Source organism: Lycium ferocissimum, chromosome 7 (assembly GCF_029784015.1).
Source record: "Lycium ferocissimum isolate CSIRO_LF1 chromosome 7, AGI_CSIRO_Lferr_CH_V1, whole genome shotgun sequence".
Classification (NCBI taxonomy): domain Eukaryota; kingdom Viridiplantae; phylum Streptophyta; class Magnoliopsida; order Solanales; family Solanaceae; genus Lycium; species Lycium ferocissimum.
The window spans coordinates 31986863-32010796 of record NC_081348.1 but is presented as its reverse complement, the minus strand read 5'-3'; the positions used below and the strand labels follow the sequence as shown (position 1 = coordinate 32010796).

The window sequence follows — 23934 nt, the reverse complement described above, 5'->3', positions numbered from 1 at the left end:
GTTTACCAAAAAATGACAATTTTTAAATCTAAATAATTACACAGTATCCCTAATTAATCCAATTCCTATTAAACCCTTTACTTTTTTAAAAAAAAAAAAAAAAAACTCTTCTAAGGTGTGGATTGCACAACGGAGCTTTTTTTGTGAAGAATATTTCTCGTCCGGTTCATTTAAGATACTAACTAATTGTTCACTTGCGTTTGACTTTTTCCTTTACATCTTTAAACATGCATAGTTGCAATAAGAATGTGATCATTTTTGTGGAGAAAAATGACAGTTCTATTGTGCTCAGTGCAAATCAAAGAAACAATTACTGCACGAAATTATATGCATAAGTTATCAATTGAAACTGTTGCAGGGAATCATTCGAGTGACCTATTTGCTTTTCAGCCTGCTTGGGTTTAGCTTCTTTCACTTCTATCATTAAATTTCCGTTTTCCTTTTTTATTTGGGTGTGGTGGGGTTTGGGTTGGCTGAGGTGTAGTTATTGGAGGCCATACTTGTTTTTCTTCATTACAATTTTGTAGAACATTTTCTCCAAACAACTCTCTTGTTTTTCCTTAGCTTGAGTTCAAGCTGACACTCTTACCACAGTTTTCACGATCTAGTTTCCTCCAATATATTGCCATCATTTATTTTTCTTTTATATTCAATGACAGTCTGAGAAAGAGCAGGCTGTCAGAAATTTGCACGAGACATGGTAGATATTAGTTTGTAAACTTGAAAAACTCAAGTATGCACTGGTTACTGTGAACCAGTTATTTAGGCATTTAAACAGGTGTAAATTGTGCTCATTCATTTAGTTTTACGTATTATTAACAATTTTAATAAACCCACTTAAGAATAACATAAAGCAGTAGTCTGGTTTCCTAGGATATTGGTATGCAGTTAATAACATCAGGTCTAAATGTGATCCAGTATGTCAAGCAGTTGGACGATCTTAGATCACAGCTTTCCGCTACTCAAGCAACTGCAAATGCAAGTGCTGCATCAGCTCAATCTGCACAGCTTCAGTGTTTGGCGCTTTTGAAAGAGTTGGATGAGAAGAACAGTTCACTGAAGGAACATGAAGTTCGTGTAAATAGACTTGGTGAGCAGTTAGATCTTTTGCAGAAGGATCTTCAAGCAAGAGAATCATCCCAAAAGCAATTGAAAGATGAGGTCGTGAGAATTGAGCATGATATCATGCAAGCATTAGCAAAATCCGGCGCAAACAAAGATTGCGAATTGAGGAAGATTTTAGATGAGGTCTCGCCAAAGAATATTGAGAAGATGAACAAGCTGTTGACGAACAAAGATGAAGAAATTGCCAAACTTAGGGACGAAATCAGGATCATGTCTGCCCACTGGAAACTAAAAACCAATGAGTTGGAATCTCAGGTTTGCTATATATTTCCCAGTTTTCTTAAGTTCTATAATACTTTATGAGTGATTCTGTCTCACTTTTTGCAACTTTTTTTCTGAACAGTTAGAAAAGCATCGCAGGGCTGATCAAGAGTTGAAAAAGAGGATTATGAAGTTGGAATTCTGTCTCCAAGATGCTCGAACTCAAACTCGCAAACTCCATAGGGTAATTCTACTCTTTACTACTATATTGATGAAATTATATCTGCAGCAAACCTATTAAAGAACTTTCAGTTCAATTCTTTTAGTTAATTTGTTAAATGCTAACAGTGTTGTCATTACATGCAAACATAAATACAGATGGGGGAACGACGCGACAAAGCTATTAAGGAACTGAGAGACCAATTAGCTACTAAGCAATTCGGAACTTCCAGCGATAATAAACAGAACTTCTGGGATACCTCAGGATTCAAGATTGTTGTTTCAATGTCCATGTTGGTGTTAGTCCTCTTTTCGAAGCGGTAATATTTAATAGTGTTCTTAACTATGTAAAAAAGGAGATGTGTAGATAGTTTCAACTCGGGGAGAAATTAGGGAAAGCTGTAGAGCTACTGTTATATATGGAGGAATGTTAATCATACTTAAAAGGGGTATCTTTTTGTACCTCAAAGGCTGTCACAGCCGAACCCATAATTTTGATCCTCAATTATTAGATACATGCGTTATATAATCATGTTTTCAATGTATCATTGAAACATAAATTTCGTGGCACTAATTATTTAAGTTAGCCCCAATCTGTCGGGCCCCTTGCATTATTTCTTGTCCCCTTGTCGTATCTGTAGTGGATGTCTTTCTAGTGAGAAAGCCTAATTTTCTGATGTTAAATCTTAGAAATACTGAAATATAGTCAAAAAATCGAATCAGCATCCAATGTCATAGATGTCAATACCCATCGGAAGATGCAATCATGGTGACTTTATTTATATATTTTTATTTAAATATATTATACACTAAACACGTTATATTCTTTAATAGGTTTACCGACATGCTAAGTTACACCACTATAAAGTGTTTTACACTATTAATGCATTTAATTAAATCTAATTTATTCTTTAATCCGTACGGCGCGGTCATTGATTAATCAACTTTAAGTGGCCATCATTACACCACACAGAAAGAAAAATAGACATTGTCTTTTTATCTTCTTTTGGGGTGGTCTTTAAATTTTAGCTTATATGTTGAAATTTTAAATTTTCGCCCGATTAAAATCATGTGGGTTTTTCAGGTTTGAATCTTCATTCAGTCAAAATTTTAAAAAAAAATTTGTAAGGCAAAGTTTAAATTTATTTTAATATCATACAACATTGAGGAATTCACCAAAGTTATGTCGGATTCCGCATACTTTTGCCTTATGGCCAGACTTGACATAAGTATGTCGGGTCCGGCATAATTTTAGTAATTCCTTCACAAGTTTATGTCGGGTCCGGCATACTTATGGGGAAACTTTTAATGGGCAAACTTTTAGCAAGCTTTAACTAAAGTCTTTTACGAATTGTCTTATAGGGCGGAACTTTTAGTTAAAACACTGTTAAAAGTATGCCACTTATGCATATAACTTTCCAAGACATGAACTTTGTCTTTATAAGGCAAATTTTTAGTTATCTTAAGGAAAAGTTCGCACTTATAGTGCATCTTTTAGTTATGTCATAGGCATCACTTTTAATTGTGTGCCTTAACTAAAGCCTACCCATAAGGCATAACTAGAAAAAGACTTTTAGTTAAAGGCTTAACTAAAAAGTTTGTCCATAAATATCTACGTCAGCATAAACTTGTTAAGGAATTATCAAAGTTATCTTTGGACCGTATCTTATGTCAAGTACGCCCATAAGGCATGAGTATCTTCCGACAATAACTTTAATAGTCACACAGGTGTATACGGGTCGGCATACTCTGGCACCAAAACCTTGCCTTGCAATTTTTTTTTTTTTTTTAATTTATGCTTGAACGGGGTTGAACCCAAAACCTCGTGATTTGCGTGAACGCTCGGGGTTGCAATGCGAAGGGCAAAAATTAAAGACCGGCAATATAAGGGCGTAATTTAAAGACGCGAAATATGAGGGCGAAATTAAAAGCCACCCCAAAGAAGGGCAATCCGCGCAAAAAAATGTTTATCCCTCCAACTAACAGGGCATTGCCAGCCTCCTTCCCCTCTTTTAAAGAAGGGCAAAGGTGCAAATATATTTCTCAACTTTGCGACTTAGAGTAGGTATATCTGTGCCGTTATAAAATGGTGTAAATATACCCTTGCTATTACAAAATAGTGCAAATACACCCTTTTCGCTGATGGGATTTTAAAAAAAAAAAAACATTTAGGTTATTTTTTAATTAAAAAATGTCACGTGACTTTAAAAAAAGTCTACCTTTATTTTTTAGTAGACGTATTTTTCTAAAGCCACATAGTAATTTTTTTCTGGTGTGTCGGGTCTAGTTTATTTAAAAAAATAAGTCTACTCATTTTTTAAAACGAACTAGACCCAACCCACCAGAAAAAAAATTACTATGTGGCTTTAGAAAAGTATGTCCACTAAAAAAAATGGGTAGACTTTCTTTTTTTTAAAGTCACATGGCATTTTTTTAAATTAAAAATAACCTAAATGTTTTTTTAAAAAAAATTCCGTTAGCGAAAGGAGTATATTATAATTCACCATTTTCTTGGTGACGGTATATATACGCAGCTTTTTATTTACGGGGGGTATATGCTCTGTGCTAAATCACAAAATGAGACATATTTGCACCTTTATCCTTTAAATGCTGCTCTTTTGATGTTGATAGTTGTAAAATGCTTTTGACTTTGTCCCAACTCAATTCCCATGAAGGAATAACAATGAAAAGCAAGCATATAAAACTGATTTTGTTAGGCATATAATGCATATTCTTTAATTTGAAACAAACATAGACCTAAGTCTATATATCGTATATATTAAATCTCGCAAATTCCCTCAACACATAGTACGTAATAACCTGCTAGAAATGATCATCTGAGATCTAGGATCCTTCATAAGCAGACAGATATAATATATCAGTGTAACATCAGACATGATGAACTTACTGAATAAGAATTACTACTTCAAAGTGGTAAATATAGATGTCTCTAAAACTAATATATGAATTTTACATCTAGGTAGCTGGAATGCACGATATATTAACTATACTAAAGCAGTGTATAGGTGTGTCATGTCTAAGCCTCTGAGAATACTCCTAACTGCTTCCGTTTCCTCCACAAGAGCTGTACATAGCTTGAAACTGAAAATCCAGCTTCTCACTTGACAATTGAGCTTCCTCTTTCCTCATATCTCCAAGACAAGCTTGCTAGTCGCTACGGAGGCGACTAGAATGATGCAGCCAACTAGGGGTTGCAAACGGTTTGACATGGACAGTGAGGTGGTAGAAGTTGGAGGGATACTCTCACCAATGCCCGAGGGCATCATTCCAAAACCAGAGTCGTTCCCGTTCATCCCTGTTGGAGGTGCTAAGCTGCAAAATTACAATGCAGAAAGTTAGTGAAAAGCATAAGGATTACTTCATCTGTTCCATTTTTTATGGTGGCCCTAGTTTAGGGTCAGATGAATGAACTGCCTGCCGGGAGCTCGTATGAGAGTTGGTTTGACTACCCTAACTATGGCTGAATATTTCCGAGATGTTAATAAGCAAGATCTACTTCTATTAATTGACAATATCTTGCGTTTCGTCCAAGCAGGATTCGAAGTATCGATCTTATTGGGAATGCCTTCTGCTGTGGGTTATCAAAGCACTTCCCTTTTTAGTTTGTTAAAAAAAGAATTGACACATTTTATATACAAGCCTTTCTTCATATCTTAAACTCCTTGCCAAGTCAAACACTACCATAGAAAATGAAACGAAAAGGGTATTTTTAGACTGATGAAACGAATTAAAATTCCCCTTACCCTGGTACTGCAGCACCTGTTGTCGATGATGTTGTTGGTGCTGGAGTTCCAGACGTTGGCGTGGTAGTTGTTGGAGTAGGTGTTGTAGGCGATGATGTAGAAGACCCCGATGCAGGGAAAACACAAGAACCGGTGCCTGTATGTCAGCATGTAAATGATAAGAAAAACAATAAGATGCTGGTTTATAACAGCAATAAAGAATCTTTCTTTGCTTACTTGGGTTTGAGTTGGTTATCATGGCGGCACCCCCAAAATCACAGCTCGTTTGCCCTGGATTCTTTTGAAAGTAGCTATTGAAAGCATAGGATGCATGACTTTGCAGACTATTAGGATTATAACAACTTCCACCCTGCTGGATGGCTGAGCAATCTGCTCCCTTCCCACAAGCATAATCAAGTGCCGACTGAAGCGCAGTCTGTGCCGCTCCATTCTTTGCTACGCACCAGCTCCCACCTCCAGTAGAAGGAGCATTTGTAGTTGCAGGTGGCGTTACCGGGGTGGTGACAGGAACACCACCTACGGGGTTTGGATTCGTTGTTACAGGATTACTTACGGGTGAATCTGTGCTGGGGGTGGTAACTGGATTAGTAATTGGTCCCGGAGGGTTGGGGTTGGGGTTCGGGTCAGTTACAGGGGCTGCAGGAGGTGTCGACCCAAGATTCGGAATTCCAGGGTTGGGGTTTGTGGATGGGACAGTAACAACTGTTGGAGCTGAGTTACCTGGAGGCATATTAGTTGGAGTTGTGACAGGATTTACGATAGGGGTTGTAGGAAATCCAGTTGATGGTGGATCCATCGAGTCATCATGTTTAAATGCTCTAATGGGTAACAATTCAAGCAGTCCTTTCGCGAAAAAATGGAATTTTTGTTCCCTTTCCTTTTCAAGCTCTTTGTGCTTAAAGCTAAAAGCTGGGGATAATCCTGCAAAAGAACATTAGTAATCTTTAACTTGCTGCAACTTGTTTGCCATATTTTAACTTTGAATTAAACTAACGTATTCTAGCTTTTATAACATCAGATCTCAACCAACAGAGCCTCTTTTTTTAAGTGGACATGGTAAATCTAGCATGCTTGGTTTAATATAAACATCTTTTCTAGTGATAAGTCCCAGTTCATCTTATTTGCCGAACATTTCTAGAATAAGATGACAGTCTTATGACTTGATTAAGGTCGGCTAATTTCTAGCATAGGCTTCGCTTTACCACTATAGTTTATGATGTAAACTTAGCTCAGATAAGCCATTTGCTCCATTTTATCAAAGTCATTAAGGTCTTGGGTTCAATATCCCACCTTCCCACACAAACATTTAAAATCTGGGGCTTAAGGGTTCTATTGAAAAAGAAAGGAAAAAAAAAAAAAAGAAAAAAACAGATCTTTACTGTCAAAAATGCTAATTTACTGGAGGAAACAGATCTAGCCTAATTAGAATGATACAGTGAACTTGTCTAACTACAGAAATCCACACATTCCAGCAGGTGGTGGAAATAGAATTACATCAACCCCAATAATCTTGCTCATGAGAAAATAAAAACAAACTATCAATAATCTCACATGCAGCTAAAATAGGGAAAATGCATTTCAGAATCTTAGTAGGCGTTTGGCCATAGAAACCAAAAAAAAATTCACTTTCTTTGGAATTTTGGAGTTGGAGTTGAAAAGTGAAAAACTTGAAAAACAAGTTTTTTTCAAATTCCGGAATACAACTTCAAGTTGCATTTGAAATTTTGATGGCCAAACGCTAATTCCGGAAAAAAGTGAATAAGTTTTCCTGAAAAAAGTGAATAATTCTTATGGCCAAACGGGCTCTTAAACTTGGACAGAAAACACAGTAGTTGAAGAATCAGCAAAAAGCAAGAAACTTGATCTTAACAAACATTCAGACAACATTCTTGTAAAATAGACAAATACTAAACAGAAACACAGAAATGCTACAAATTTCAAATCTTAAACTTGGACAAAGAACACAGTAGTCATATAATAGAAGCATCAGCAAAAACAAGAAACTTACTTTTAATCAACATTCAGACCCCATTCTTGTAAAACATAGGAACATTAAACTGAAATCACATAAATGCTTTAAAGTCCAAATCAAGAAAGTACACTTACCAGAAATGCAAGCAAGAAGAATAAACAAGGAGAAGAAGAAGACATATTTTGAAGCTCCTCTAGTCATTATAATGGTGGACATTTTCTTGAATGTGTGTGACTTGAGCAAGAGACCCCAATGGAACTATAGTAGGAATTATATAATGCTCGTCTTTTAACTCAGAATGAAAAAAGCTGTACTATATAAATAGCAAAAGGGAGAAAGGGAAAAAAAGGTATGAGTAGGAGATAGACAATGGTGGGGTAGGAGAGAAAAGTAAAAAAGAAACGAATATATAACTTTCTAGTGTATATGTATAACATGGGAAAAAAAAAAAAAGTTGATTACTTTGTGATGAAGAAAATATTGAAAATTATTTTTTGCTTCTCTACTATGAAAAGCATAAATTATTTTTGAAATTTCTGTAAGATTGAGTTCATACTAAAAAGTAACACTTGGCAAATTGCAGACAATGCTACATGCATGTTGAAAGCAAAGGGCGGAAACCTTATCTTTGAATGGGGCAAAGGATCATGCAGCCTAATTTTGTAATCAATAAAGTGAACAAATGTAATGAAAAATTAGGATTTCAATTAATGTTAATAGAAATTAAAAGCATTAGGTAATATTTTTTAATAGTTTTGTAAAAAAACAACTTGTAAAATAGTCGAGATATGCACAAACTGATCAAAATATTATTATATTATTTTTTTTTATAAAAAAGCGAATCATTGAAAGTGGTCGGTGGAGCCAATGTTTTAAGGCAACATGAGACCAGGAGATACCATGATATTCTAATTTGATGTAAATCACGCTACTTGCTCTCCAGATTCACTGCACCATTTATTCTGTGCGCGATTATTAAGTAAAAGAGATCTAATGTACTTTTAAATATATATATAAATAATATTTTGATTTTTTTATTTGTTAAAATAGCTTATATAGTTTATTAATGCTAATTTTAGAATATATTATATACCTTAAGTAAAAGAGATCGAATGTACATAAGATTTTGAATTCTTATTATTTGTTAAAATAGCTTATATAGTTTATTAATGCTAATTTTAGAATAAAAGTAACTGTTGGGAAAGGAGACAAAGTGGTAGGACATACATAAAAATAAAAAAAATAAAAAAATAAAGCAAAAGGTAACGAAGAAAATGGGTTGAAAGCGAAGATAAATTTGAATCTAGGAAGGTATTTAACATTGTTTAGTTTAACAGTCGGTGACAACAAAATAGTAATTTTGGTAAAATGGTAAAGTCGTAAAGAAAAAGTCTCTTTAAGAGAAAGATTTAACGTAATTCTGGACAATCATTTGGTATTGAGGAAGTATGATTCAACCAAGAACCAAGGTAGGTAAATAATTAATATTAAATTGTTGGAACTTAATCCAAACATCTGTACTAGGTTATAATATGTAGACAAAAATAGTTGACATAACTTCAGAATCGGAAGGAGCCAAATACTCTCAAAACAGACCCAACCTTTGTTCTGATTGAAGCTTCCTTAGTCCTTTTCCACTTGAAAGATTTCTTGCAAAATTGTATGATAAGTCTTATTTTGATGCAAAATGGTCAGCCTATTATCAAAGTTTGTTTCCTTTAGATTAATTTTCAATGCGATATTGGCATATTATTTTTAAAAAAAATATTTATATATGTATTGAATACCCTTTTTTGATAATAATATGTTGGATAACAAGAACAGGAAAGGATATAATGTAGTCCGACTCTACATAAAGGAGGTATGTACAATAATATCATTGGATGCTCTTCTCCAGATTCTTCTTGAATTATTGATGACCTCAAAATTCACATTCTGCTTTGTAAAAGGAAAAGTTGAAATTGCAGATACATGCAAGAAAAAAAGATTGAGGTGGGTATGAAATGTCAAATTTTTATTTTTAAATGGTCAAAGATAATATCAGATTTATGTTTGGTATATCACAGCAAGTGGAGCTGCTGACAATTTCTGTTTGCCTTTTTATCTGTTACTCCTTTTCTTGGCAAAGCAAAGGACAGTGTTTTTGAATTTTAATTTCTTGTCATAACGTTACATTGAACATGCATAACCTTCTTGAAGAATTATCCAGAGAGTTGCACCAAACATTAATAGCAACAAAAACTTTTTGTTATTTTTACTTGATGTAGTTTCTTCTAAGAGGTAATTATTGATAATAATTACCTTTTAATTTATTTATATTTAATAGCTACAGTGCTTTTGTAAATTACCATTCGTAGCTACATCAAAATACATAAAGTTGGAGTGGTTGAAGTGGTTATTGGGCGAGGCTCTCCCGCCATCGGAGTTGAACTCCGCCAACAACATTTCTTTCTTACATATTTTATATACTCAAATTCTCAAAACTTGTGTTTTGAGTGTATTTGAGTGTATATCAAATATGTAAGAAAAAGTAATGTTGTTGGCCAGGTTCGAACCTGGGCTGGCAAGGAGAGAATCTCGCCCAAATACACGCGAATACACAAAATAAACCTTGCTTTTTCTTTTTTTTTTTTTTTTTTTTTTTTTTTTAAGTTTCCTTAAGTTTAACCATGCATATTGCCTATCGGCCCAATTAATCCAAATTTGCATCGGATATAGGTTAGGTAGCAATTGCAATAAAAAGCTACCCAGAAAGCATGTCAGGCAAGCGAGCGATAGTACAAGCTCATCACTAAGAAGTTTTATATTTCCCAAGTTCAAACCTAAAACCTTTGGTTTGAAGGGATCCGAATCATCCCACCACATCCTTGGTGGTCAAAATCATGTCATATAAAATTTTGTTGACAGAAATGATTCCACACCCCTAGAACATATACAGTTGCAAATTCACGATTTGAATCATACTATTACACGTTTGACTTAGATAACCTCCTCATGGTTGTAAATTTAGTTGGATTTCTTTTATCCTATTAATTCCGAAGGAAAAAAAGTGTGAACTCCCCAACTGACTACAACATGAGGTTGAGTTTATCACAACTACTACTTAGATATCACAATGCGAAGTGATGTTGAATTGTTTACATGGTTATCGCTCGACGGAGAAAAGGAAAGAAAAAGAAAGAATATTACAGCTCTAGCTATGCAATCAACCCTTTTCATTTAGTCCTGAAAACAAAGTGAAAATTTATATTCAAAGGAGAAAGAAAGAAATAAAGAAATTCTCATAATCTTTAGTGCATTAGCTTTGGGATCGTTGGACTATAAATTATAGTCCAGAAATACATGTGCTGGGTCTCCTTTAACAAAAAAGTTCTTTATGATCATGCAACCAAGCATTAGGGAAGGTTTGGTGGATTCGGCTTCACTTTTTGCGCTAGTTGTCTGGTCGTAAAATATGGATTTTCCATCTATGTTTAGAATTTAATTTTTCTGTATTATTTATGTAAAAATAAAGATAACTTGGCTAATCATTTAAAAACTTGGCTAACCATTTAAATTGCACTAGCAATGTAAAAAACCTTCATACCTCTTCTTAATATATATAACTTAAACTCCGCGTTAATAACTGGAATAACATATTAAAACATGTCAAATCACACTGATAATATAATTTTGTTTACACTTTTGATGTACAGAAAACAGAAGTCCTTCGAATGTATTATGTCGAATCAAAAGGATCCATTCCCATGTGAGCTAATTTGTAATTCCTTAAATCTGAGTCATCCGACAGCTGAAAAGAATTGATCAGCCTATCTAAAATTCAATAAACAATTACTCCAATCACTCACAAAGAAGTCTGCTCACTCAATTTACATAAAAGGAGAAGATAAAAAGCAACAACCAATACAACATACTGTAGCTTTTTATTTGTATTGCTTTCGAATTTGATATTTAACTAATAGGTCGGCAGAAGTGTTATTGTCACCCTACATAAGTATTTTAGTCAATTAATTAAAAGGTCTAGATAAGTGATAGTATATATATAGTGTTATAGATAAGGCTAAAGTCAGGATAAGCTTCGCTCTAATTGTACAGTGATAAAATTGTTAGTGATTTATAAAGTTCAGGTTTAAACTTTGTGACTAATGGATGACGAAGGTAAAAGAGATTTTCAATACAATTTGCCGTAAAGCGGGAAATTACAATAAGATTTGTTGTCAAGTTGTAGCTTCAAGCATATAGGCCATATTAATAAAATATATGTAATAATGAAGCACTAAGGTTTGAAGAAAGAAATTTTTATGGGGGAAAAGATGATACACATTGTCTGCATGAGCTGTATGTCCACAACTTCTGGGACACAGCACGAGAGCTTATGGTTTAGTGGATAGAAAGTTTGCTGAGTTGATTCTTTGAATAGTTGATGTTTGTCTGGTCACTGCAGATGCTAAAGGGAAATGGAAACCATTTCCTCCTCTTCTTCTTTTGATAGCAAAACTGCCCGGACGAAACTATTCCATGAATGCGGGTTACCTCTCAGTGACACATAGACAGATAACTATACCATCAAGGCTTAGACGTATGGGGAAAATCATAAATATTCCAAAATTGGCAAGCTCGCGAATTCAACGTCTTATGAGGGATGCTTATCATATCCCAACTATTTGAGATGTTCTACAGGGTCTTAACGTTACATTTACAATCCAAAATATGACACAGAAGAAAAATGAAATAAGATGCAGACAAGAAGAAAACGAAAAGAAGCAACTTATGTTTCTAATGCTTGTCATGGGAAACCAAGTTGGTTTCTTGATACAAAAACCTCCTACAGAAAGTGCACTTTCAGATTCCTGGAAGAAGAGCACAGTCACAGCAAATACCTTATTTTCTTTGGGGGTTTTGCCAGTCAATGGTGGAGGTTGATGAACATGTCAGAAAAGAAAGGATCTGATGTTGCTTCTCTTGCTGAACCATAGCTATTCAGGCGCTTTTTCAGAGAACGTAGATCCCTCTCATCTTTGGAGGTCCTTTCCTGCAACATTTTCATGAAGCTAGGTCACTTAACTTTGAACCAAGAAAGAACATATTATGAGCTTGATTTAAATCCCAAATAATCAAGTACTATCAGACAACGGATAGCAATAGAAGGAGATTGACCAATCAGTTGATTTTGATTTTTATGTTTGTGTCTTTGAAGAAGGTGGAATTACGTGGTCAAAATCAACTATTGGAATATCGAACTGCATGCAGCTGAAATTGCAGCAACTACACTCATATACCAGCCAAATACAGCATATACAACAACAACAAAAAACCCAGTGTAATCCCATAAATACAGCATATATGAGGAACAAATTAAAAGTCAATTTGCATAAAATGAGGACATACTACCCATTCATAGTACTATACAGTTTCGACAAGGTTATATGAACTGATAATATGGAACCAATTTGTAGAATACTCACGTATGTTTTCTTTAGCAGCAGTATGTCAACCAAGTATTGTAGCCATAGCACATTTGTCTTGGGGAAACTGTACACACAAATAAAAAAGAAAGAAGGCAAAAAGTCAAAATCCATAGACAAATAATCCAGTCACTAAGGCCTTGGTGATTTTACGTGCAAAAGATACTTCTTAGATGCTAGGTCTGAGGTCTCAAATTCAGCCACGCCGTAATAAAATGGTACTCCATTTATCAACAAGTGTTATGACAAAAAAAAAAAAACAGACCAATCCATAGTGTTATGACAAAAAAACAATAATAATCCATCTTTGGCAGTCTAAAGCATACAAATGCTCAGGTACTAGAAGGCCCATCAACCTCGCCTAGAAAACACCATTAAACAGGAAAGCCTCCACCCCTGATGGTTTCCTTGATTTATAAAACTGGCCACCAATAGTGTGTCAAAGGTCATTAAGCAGCTAAAGCTAACTGATTACAGAGATAAAAGAACATGCACAGTTGTAATTTTGGTTCAATTCAAATTCTCTAACAGCAGGTTACACAACATAGGATGTTATTTGAGTGGTGGATTCCAAATTTCAAGATGCAAATATATATTTAGACTGAAGAATCCGCAATAGTTATGTGGCAATCATAAACTTTGAAATGGAAGAAAAATACACTATTCTGATAAGCCAAAGACAATTTTCTACCTCTGAAAAGATTTGTTAATTGAAAGTGAAGGGACTAGTATTTATACCTTCCTTCCCAAAATTCGCCGGTGACATCTCTCATTTTCCTGTATGTATCGGACTGCAAACATGCCACAAGACAATGAAGGTAATATGTACCAAACCACCTGAAGACACATGGGACTTCTTTTGCTTCATACCTGTTTATCTCCTTTCGGACCTTCAAAGAGTTCAGGGTCTGATGACAGATCCAGGAAGAGTATGTCTTCGCCTGTGGTCAGTATGTAGATAAAGGGCTAAGGATCTCTAGTCAATTCAAGTAAAAGATCGTGAAGGGAGAAACAGGACGGGTGATCACCTGTATTTATCCTTGAAAGAGTGAAGTCAATTATCGAAACCGATAATCCATATGTTCTGACATGTATATCTCTTCCCTCGAGACTGAATTGCACTGTATCTAAACCTTTCCGACTTAATAGAATATTTCCCCTATAATAAGAAAATTGTTAGCGCACATACAAGCAGAACAAAGCAGTGTCCCACTCTAGATTGTAAAATATGATGAACAAAATAAACACATGGAAAGACGAACCAGTGCAAATCGCGATGTTCAAATTCATATGCGGCCTCAGACACAGCCAAAGCAAGAGTTATCTGGAGTGCAGATTTTGCAGTTGAGCATTTGATAATGAATGATATAGTTGGTTAACAACGACAACAAAAATATCTAGTCACTTGCCTGGGACAATAAACTCCTGGCTTCGTCAAAGTTTAAAAGCACAAAACTTTCAAGATCTTTTCCTCCATGTTCTTGAACGAACACAACATAGCACTGGCAGGTATGTAACAGTTTAGTCAGTGGGCACTTAAAAAATGTCTAAGTAAATTATCCTCTAGCTGCGAAAAAACAACCAATCTGTCTAAACACAAGATCCACTCAAACAACAGATGAACAATGGGAGACAACTATTAGCAATTAGGGAAAAGGAGTAAATTTGCTTTGCAAGGAACCTGCTTTTCTGGAAATTCCTTAGGATGGTCATTTTCTGAACCATGCTTCCCATCCCAGTCTTCCCATGCCTTCAATAGAGATGCATCATAATGGCCTTGGCACACCCTCATGCTGCAGAAAGGTGAAACCAATTGTAAATAAGAGGTCGACAATTAATTATCTCCTATTCTAAGAAATAGTATGCATTTGAGAGTGCATATAACAGCATGCAGGAGAAACTTCATTTTTACTTCTCACTGTATCAGTCACTAGAGGCGACAGTTATATATGGATGCTTATTCCAGACTTATTACCGATAAGGTTTCTACAACAATTACTCCTCATTAGCTAGCAGAGGGCGCAGTTTGCATGACAGATTCTGAGGATAAGTATAAGCTTAAACCACGAAAGGCAAATTAAATCAGACAGGACCTTTAGATGCTCCAAAACGCAGTTTTTGTCTTGAAATAGAGGTTCAGAAAAAGAACCAAGCAAAATTGCTTTAAGATAAACTAAGAATATATGAAACTTACTCCATTGTCTGTATAAAGGTGGAACAGGAATTCAGGAGATGACCCTCATGAGCTCTTAAGCTATTAAGTGTACCAGAGAGTATGACCTCCTCAAGTAATTCTTCTGATTTCTGAAATGTATCAAAACACAGATTTCGAATCAGTGACTTAAATATTTTGCTGATCCTATGATCATCCTAAGAAACTAACTTTATTTTGCTGATGGAAGTTACTTAGGCCATATCTCAATTTAATGGAATTGGAACCTATTCAAATGCGCAAAAAAAATAATTGAACTGGATACCTTTTGAATTTCTCCATTTACTCGAAAATCTCCATCAAAAGGGACAATTTTGCAGACATTTTCGCCAACCTTAAATGCCTCTCCATATGTGCCTTCACCAACCTTGGTAATTGTTTGTGTCTCACTGCATTTGACAGAGTTCAATTTAGGAAACTAGATGCTTAGAGAAGTTAAGATTAAGAGCAAGATCGGACTGAATTAAGTTTACTGCCAACACAAATATGAATCGGATCCTTCATGAAAAGGAATGGGTACTGATTGATAAGGTCACATTATACAAACTATTAACTAGATAGCCATTCAGATATAGCTCAAAGTTCATAACAGTACTAAGCCAAAAGGTGTGCCAGTCAAGGGAATCCATATCGATATTTATCCTTATCCGTCTTGTTACATGGTTCAAAAGCACCATTTCAGAAGCATTCTCACCATAAAATAAAAAAGGAGATATAGAATTAAGCAGCATCAGGCAGATCTGAGTTCTTAGAGTACCAAGGTGGACAACATCTTTCTTGCAAGTTGCAACTATAAATTAACTGAGTAATTCCTTGTTAAAGTTTTTCAGAACGAAGATTTGAAAATATCTAGTGATCACTGTATCAGCTGAAACAAAAAATCCTGTTAAACTCGCTACTCCACAAGTACCAAAAGCGGTAAAGAGAAGATACTAGATTTGAGTAGGAGCCGCACCAATACTTATATAATATCTCGAATAGTGTTAAAGGAGCAGACTGTCCACATGCTGCCAATAGAGCCAAAAATGGATCCCAAGTGTGAGCATCCACTGAAGAAGGCCTGGAAGTTAGAGATAGTTTACTAACAGCTACATCGATATCTTTGCAACCTTCCTCATCCATGGGACATATTTCTCCAATGTCTCTTTCTGATAAAGGCTTCCCTGTGGACACATTTTCATTTGTAGAACCAATGCGTTTATTCTGGGTGGAGTACAAACCAGAGGGAATTCGCAATGATGTTTTCTCTGGGGTTTTCAAATTTGAGGATCCACAAATAAATCCATAAGCAGATTCTTTGCGTGAGGCTGGGGTTTCTAATATCTTCGATAATGAAGCTGGGGGTGCATAGCTATCGTTAAGTCTCTTTGAAATCAACCATTTCTGTAATACTGAGGACAGGCATGATATAACGATATCATCAGTTTGGATGCCCACAGTCCATGTACTGTATTTGTTTGGGGAGGGGCTTTCCACCATTAGTTCAAACTCATCCACTTCTTGAAAATATGCTCGCTCCTTATCGTAGTTCGGAGCTTCAACCTTTTTACCCTACAAAGTATGAAGAATTAGAAATAGAGATTTGATTTTGTAAGTAACAAAATATTAGCTAGCTGTTGCCTTTTGAAAAGAAACAACAAGTACAATCTACAATGTGGATTTGTGGGAGTTTGGAAAATCTTTCAAAAAGTTACCCTTGGAAGAGGTGGTTTTGCTTTTCGTCCAGGCTTCTTTTGTTGAGGATGTAATTCGGCACACACAGCAGCAATGCTGGTTCTCCCTCTGTCAAAAAAATAAAAGGAAAAAGTCCCTCGTTACGAAAGAATAAAGTGGAAGAAACGAATAGCTAACGAGAATTTGCAAATATGACAAAGAAAGAGGAAGTATGTACTAGGAATTACCATGTTAGATGACCAGGTGGGAAGGGGTTACGGATCGATTAAACAGTAAATGCAAAAGCCAAGTAAATCTATCAACTTGGGGCACTCAGAAAAAAGTTCTTAAAAGGAGACTAAATATAAAGAAAAATCAGAGAACTTATACATCTCCGAGTCTTACACCCATTTTGTTGACCAAATGAGAAATCGATAGACAAGACATATTTTCTTTGCAGTTAATAAAAACATAAACTTTGTATTGTTCTGGCAATATGTTTCCGCCAGTGAGTTTACAGTTTTCTTGAATCCCATTCTCAAACACATAGCTAAAGTCTCAATTTTGGAAGAGCTTATTTCTAGCTGAAATGACGATATAAAATATAATATACAATTTATATCTGCCTACGCGTTGGAGGCATGGGCTCGGCTAAATGAACTTTAGACAACCTTTAAGCTTCTCGCAGGAAACATTCCCCCAAAATTGCTGATTGTTCGTCGCCATCTTATTCATAAACTACACATTATGATAAGATGTAGAAAGTCAACAGCTTAATGGACATCGGATTATTTACATTGATCAAAACATCAAAGAAAGTTGCATATACCAAATCAGCTGATAGTGAATTTTGCAGCAACTGGAAAAAAATCATCATAGCTAACAACTTCTTAGGAGAGGATAAGTTACAAGTATGTAAAACACTATAATGTGATTTCAACTATAGGGCCTCAGTGCATAAGCATCCTTATTTTTGAAACTTGCCAACATAGTTACAAAGTTTCTGTTTTCTCTTCTTTATAATCTCCTTTTCGTTCTTTTTCGGGTGGGGAGGGGGTCGGTTGTGGGATCTGATATAGTAAAAGATTCCATGTTACTTCATCCCTTTTGTTGGTTTTCTTATTACAATGATTGTTGACCTTGATCTCAATACTTATAGCATTAAATTGTAGATTAACTTATTTGAGCTTCCCCTTATCTAAGAAATTCAAGAAAATGTTGTTTTGAATAGGGAAGGTAAGTAATGTATTAAAAACAGTAGCCTGGCACTAAGTTGGTACCACGGATTTTCACAAGAAATTCTAGAATTTTTTGCCCTTTATGGTCACAACTATCTTGATAAGCTTAGCATACGAGTCAACAGCACCAATTACCAGACCAATGATTAGACTAAACTGTTGCTTGTTTCAGTAAATCAAAGTATTATATACTTCCTAAATATCCTAATCCAGATTATTACCATTACAATATAAAGCATAATCCTTTTAAGTATACCCAAAGTGAGTAATTTTGATTTCATGCTTGTAAAAAAAGGAACGTTAATGGAAGAAAAAAAATAGTAGAAAATTAGGGGAAAAGGCAAAACCTGGTGGAAAGGGAACGATTCCAACTGATTCGTTTAACAGGTAGAAAACTCAGCCTTTTTTCATTACCAGAAGTTGAAGTTGATTCCCTCCTGCAAAAACAAATAAAAAAATAAAAACCTTCACATACCACCAAACCAATAAAAATGGAATTTTGGAGAATAGAAAAAAAGAATTAACCCTTGAGCATCTTTGGGAGTAATACTATTGGTTTTTTGTCGTCGATATACAACGGCAATATTAGGTTCTTGAGGTTGTTCAGAGGGATGATCAAACTGGTCTTGTTCACCAGCTATGAGTTCTGCCCATAAATCAACTGCATTTCAAATTCCACCATGTTAGTATTAATCTAGATGGAAAATGTATCTGAGAATTTATTTGTAGTATACCTGCTCGAGAAGTCATGATTATGCTAATTTTGAAGGTTCTAATTGTAACGTTGAAAATCTATTGTCACTCTGATTTGGTGCGTGCAGGAATTTCTTGGAAATTTGAAAGTGGGAAGAATGAGCGGGAAGAGAAACGAATATTCGGGTTTGGGTCTGAGAATGAGACTAATGGGCTCATCTTATACTAACAGATGGACCAAGAACATCTGCACAAAGCCCTTTTCTTCTTCACACAAATAGGCGTGGCCAAATACCGTGTTGTTTTGTCCATTAGCAATATATCAAGATTATGGATTTTTTTCGCGGATTCCCCTTCTTTTGGGTGATGGTCTTTAATTTTTTGATGGTCTTTAATTTTTTCTTGCTTCGACTTAAAAAAGTGATTTTTTGATCAAATTATCGCTAAAAAACAAAAATTGATTTTTGGCGCATAACTAAAAGTTTCCGTCTTATACAAGGCAAAATGTAATTTCACCCTCTCCGGTTTCTATTAAAAATTATATAAACTACGGTTTTCGAATAAGCATAAGTTTCTATGAACATATGCCTTGCAAAAAATATTATTAATTTCCACTTTGTTGGGATTTCGAACCCGAGCGCCGAAAGACAAAAATTAAAGAGAAATTTTTGCGAAAATTATTATTAATTTAAGCAAAAAAAAAAAATTTAAAGACCAGCGAATTGAGGGCCAAAAATTAAAGACCAGTCCGTATGAAGGACAATCGTGCAAACTGCCCTATTCTAACATAGTCAACAGGAGAACAAAGAAAGTTATTGGGGACAATAATAGTCAGAAGACTACTTGAATTTGAATCCATAATAGTACAGTGCTAAGTTTGACCTCGTGATTATTGGACGATCCCTTTGACATGGGCTTGTGCAAGGAGTAGTCTTGGTGGATCTTAATTTCTAATGTAGGTAGGCCCCAGATATGGACAAGGTCTTAAATTCCAACCTGTTGCTTCATCCAAAGATAACGCGGACATAGTCCAACTTTTTTCTCACATTGTTCCTTATTGAGATAAATGTTTAGTAAATGATCATTTTTTTTCATTTCCCTTGTAATTTATGAACTTTTTAAGCAATGTTCTATAGATTCTTTTGAGTAAATTGAAATATTATGATAAAACATTAAACCACGGTCTAAAAGTTGTTGATTTAGACGTTAGTCTAATATTTTGTCAATTTAAGAGTTATATTTACACAACTTTTAAAAATAATGATACGATCTAAAGGATAACCTGGAAAGGGACATTTGCGTAAATATGTCGCGTTCGTCTGTCAACCATATAGGCCATAGCCCAAAACTGGCAAAACTAAGTAGGCCGACTAGACATGGGCTGCAAGTCTTAGTGGGCTCAATATCTCAAGAGTCAACCCTAATGGATAAAATTTTCATTCTTTTGGGGTGGTCTTTAAATTTTGCCCGTAATTTGAAATCTTTAAATTTTACATTTTGTGATTTTAATTTTGCCCTTCGCTTGGAAAGGTGGGCAAATTCCAGTTTTGGGTTCGAACCCGCTCGTGCATAAAATAAAAAAAAATTCGCAAGCGATTTAAATTTCGCTATGCTGACGGACGGCATACACTTTTTTAAGGAATTACCAAAGTTATATCGGCCCCGGCATACTTATGTCTTATGGGGCAGACTTTTGGTTATTGTCACACCCCGGTCTTACTAGGGTGTGATGGGCACCCAAGTATTCGGAGCTAGCGAACCCGCTAACTCTTATTACCCATACGTAACTTATGAATCGGTAAACGAATACATAGAAATTTTTATTTCCATAAGTAAAATACGACATCACTTGTGAAGACTATGACACGAAACATAATAACAGTTTGCCCACGTAAGCCGCTTGCACGACCGAGTACCCAATACCCACGACTATAAATTTGATAAGTCTCTAATTCGAACAAAGCATCGCGCATCTATACCGACCTTCACGAAGACCCGTAGGACAAGTGGAGCCTAGTGCTCGGGCCGGGAACATCCTATACGCATTTATCAAACGGCGAATCACATACGGATGGCTTATATATCTATAAATATCAAACGTGGCTCCAAACGCGCAATGTACAAGTACATAAGGCATGAAAATAATACAAACAGAACATAAGTCATAATATACATAACATCAAAACATATATATAGATAAAAGGATAACTTTGTATATGTGAATGCCAGTTTGGAACGCAACTGTCTTTCCTTTCGAAAACATTTCTTTTTCCATATACATAACCCATCTTATGTCGTATCATGTTATATCATAGCATATCATATCATATCATATCATATCATATCATATCATATCATATCGTGTTATATCCCCGCATATCATATCATATCGTGTTATATATATCAAGTCATAGTATATCATGTAGTATCATAGCACCGAACAAAGGTCGGCACGCCCACATTGCGTCGAAATCCTACGCGGGTGGATCCCAAATCCCGCGTCCGGGATGAAAAACCGTTCGCCAGTGGCAATAAAACATGTTTCCTTCCCATTCCCCATGTAGTCCCTTCCCCCACCCCATGTGCATATACATATCTCGTGTACATATATAAAAAGTAAACATAATAACTAGAATACCAAAAAGTCATGATTTGAGTGACATAAGCGTGTCGGTGACCTCCGATTACAATCATAATAATCAAAATGCTTTGTCACGCATACTCGAAAGGAACAATTATAAGGCGAGACTATCAATCAAGGATAACATCACGGAAAACATAAAAAAGATCATAACCTATCATTTCACATACTTTGAAACCTTTAAAATAGTCATTATCCAAAAATAGCTTAACATTTCATATCGTCGTATTCATGGTTTGCCCATATCCTTGACATATTCATCATAGACGTTTTCTCATATCTGACATCATCATTGTCATCATAAAATCGTAGTCGTTGTTTTAATCATAAAAACTTTAAAAAATCACAAAACTTGGATTTTGGAGAAAAATGAATATTTTTGGGAAACATTTATAAACTTTTAAGAAGGAAATTATAGGGCTCGGAACCATTACTTCTAACTTTCATATCATAACACGGAAATTTATATACATACGTTCCGTAGAAAGGGGCTCGGCGAACCGCGTCGCATCATAATTCGTCCGAACTTGTTAGTCTACATTCGGACCATCATATCATTAGATTCATCGTATCATATACATGTTTCAAGTTCACATCATAATGCGAATTGAGACCTAGTGCGTATAAAACACCGTCCCCGGGACTTGGCGAAAAATGTAATCAAGAACATACGAATCCAAATCGTGAGTAACCAAATACAATGCAAAACAATTTCAAAGACTTCAATATCCGTTAATCAAACGAACCATCATTATATAAATTCCAAACTCAATCAAATGCCATTTTCTTTCGAAACCTTATAACTTCAACAACATATATTTCATTATCATTTTCTATATTAATTTCTACGTACCAAAATCATATGCATAAGATCCATAATTATCATAACTAAAAGGTAAGTAAACTAATCATACTTAAAATCGGGATAATAGTCATATCGTATCCTTTTAGAAGTCGTCAAAGTACATAAAGAAAATCCGCGGGGCCATGCAACGAAGGGGAGTCGGCCGGCCGGCCCGCCTATAGACAACACACGGCTATAACATCATACAACCATGGAATCATTTTTGAGCATATATCAAGCGATCCAACCCTACATATATATATATTCGACCAACATTACACACATATCCGTCATTTTTCGGAATACACATTTAGGACCATCCACAACACTCTTTTTTAAGAACCAATTTTTATACCACTTTTGAAACGTAGTCATCCAAAAGACATAAGAGCCAATATTTCATCATATCAAGCATACAAAGACTAAGAAACAATTAAAATCACGGCTCATGAGGTCGGATCGCGAATGTACTATATTCCTCTCGGGGCTCTTTCTTTCCTATTTAAAACTAAAAGATGAACTCTCTCCTATACATATAGAAGGAATCACAAAATAGCCACATGCCCTCCTCTTTATTTTTCTAGAGTTTTTTTCTTTTTCTTGAATCTTTGAACTCAAGCTAAAGCCAATCTTCGCCTTTAATCTCCATTAGTCTACAAACACACACCAATATGCCAACATTAGCTATAGGCATTTTTGAATTTAATTTGAATATTTGCGAAATTACCATTCTACGAAATTTGGGCTTCCATAATATTACCATGATCCATTTTGCGAATCTTCCTTTTTGCCCTTAACCTTTCCCAAAATTTCCACACTAATAACAACAACATTATTCAACCAACTTGTACATTAATAATCAATTGGAAAAAGCAATATAACACTAATAACTTTCTTTTACATCATTTGACAACTTTCAACATATTCGATTCAACGACTCCACGAGATTAACTTTTCCTTAAGGCATCAGTTTGTTATACATTATGGGAGATACTAATCTAAATCCATACCAAAACATTCCAACATTTTAAACAATTCATACAATATTTCCAACAATCCAACAAAGCTCGATTTGAAAAGAAAACGCCCCCAAACCCGAGACACCACTATGGGCACACATTTAAGTTAAGGCATAACTAAAAGTTTACCTTGAAAATCAAAAAAAAAAAAACATTCTAACAATGCCATTCTCATAGTTATACAAATTACATCAAATGTACAAATAGTAAAAAAATTAAAAAAAATATGGCTCAACAAACATAGCGATATCAACTTTGGTCGATTTTTTTAAAAATTTTAAATCGACATAGAATGGATTTTAGCCGAAGGGCAAAATTTAAAATACCAAAAGTGCGAATAATCCATTTTTGTCGGGACAAATTAAAGTTGTAAAATTTTCACAAATAGCTACCTTTTAACTGCTTCTAACAAGCTATATACAATATATAGATGATTCTGGTTTTTCCTATATTTCTTCGGACTACAACAATTAACATACTATCTGAGCAAATAATTCTATTTAAGGAAAAAAAATATTTTTCACATACCACAAAAACGTTTTTAATGTTCCATATACGCAAATCTCACTCTTCCATTCCAACATACTATATCAACATCTAATTTTCATCACATAAAATTTGAATTTAAAAACTCTCTTCATATTTTTATCCCAAAATATAACTAAAACAAAAAAAATCTCTTTTAATGTTCCATAAATCACACAAAGCTTGATTTGTTCATCTACACAATTGCATAGTGATTGAGATGTCTCCGACGCTATGACCATCGCTTTTGTGGTCGTTATTAAAAATATTCAATGAAATTACATTATTAAAAATCAAAATCGTTACAAAAATATTAGTTTTGGAAGAGCTTGAATGAAAGTTGGTTTTCTTGGTTCTAAGGCG

At 34.9% G+C, this 23934-nt stretch overlaps 3 protein-coding genes across 3 annotated transcripts; 1 reads left to right on the top strand and 2 right to left on the bottom strand.

Annotated features, from left to right (window-relative positions):
* Nucleotides 1-149: 149 nt before the first annotated feature.
* On the top strand, nt 150-2074 carry LOC132064416 (nuclear envelope-associated protein 2-like). Its single transcript, XM_059457390.1, has 3 exons — nt 150-1380; nt 1469-1570; nt 1705-2074. Exons 1-3 carry the CDS (start codon nt 883-885, stop codon nt 1867-1869), a joined length of 765 nt encoding a protein of 254 aa, XP_059313373.1. The 5' UTR covers nt 150-882; the 3' UTR covers nt 1870-2074.
* A 2298-nt stretch (nt 2075-4372) lies between these two features.
* LOC132064414 (glucan endo-1,3-beta-glucosidase 3) lies at nt 4373-7578 on the bottom strand. The gene is made up of 4 exons (XM_059457389.1): nt 7416-7578; nt 5526-6230; nt 5310-5445; nt 4373-4878 (listed from the first exon to the last, which is right to left on the bottom strand). The coding sequence occupies exons 1-4, from the start codon at nt 7495-7497 to the stop codon at nt 4692-4694; spliced, it is 1110 nt and encodes a 369-aa protein (XP_059313372.1). The 5' UTR covers nt 7498-7578; the 3' UTR covers nt 4373-4691.
* Nucleotides 7579-11864: 4286 nt separating this feature from the next.
* LOC132064413 (serine/threonine-protein kinase haspin homolog) lies at nt 11865-18686 on the bottom strand. The gene is made up of 15 exons (XM_059457388.1): nt 18584-18686; nt 18375-18510; nt 18197-18286; nt 16653-16740; nt 15914-16509; nt 15224-15347; nt 14941-15050; nt 14428-14539; nt 14156-14248; nt 14009-14070; nt 13775-13905; nt 13617-13687; nt 13485-13537; nt 12747-12813; nt 11865-12313 (listed from the first exon to the last, which is right to left on the bottom strand). The coding sequence occupies exons 1-15, from the start codon at nt 18597-18599 to the stop codon at nt 12188-12190; spliced, it is 1875 nt and encodes a 624-aa protein (XP_059313371.1). The 5' UTR covers nt 18600-18686; the 3' UTR covers nt 11865-12187.
* Nucleotides 18687-23934: the final 5248 nt, after the last annotated feature.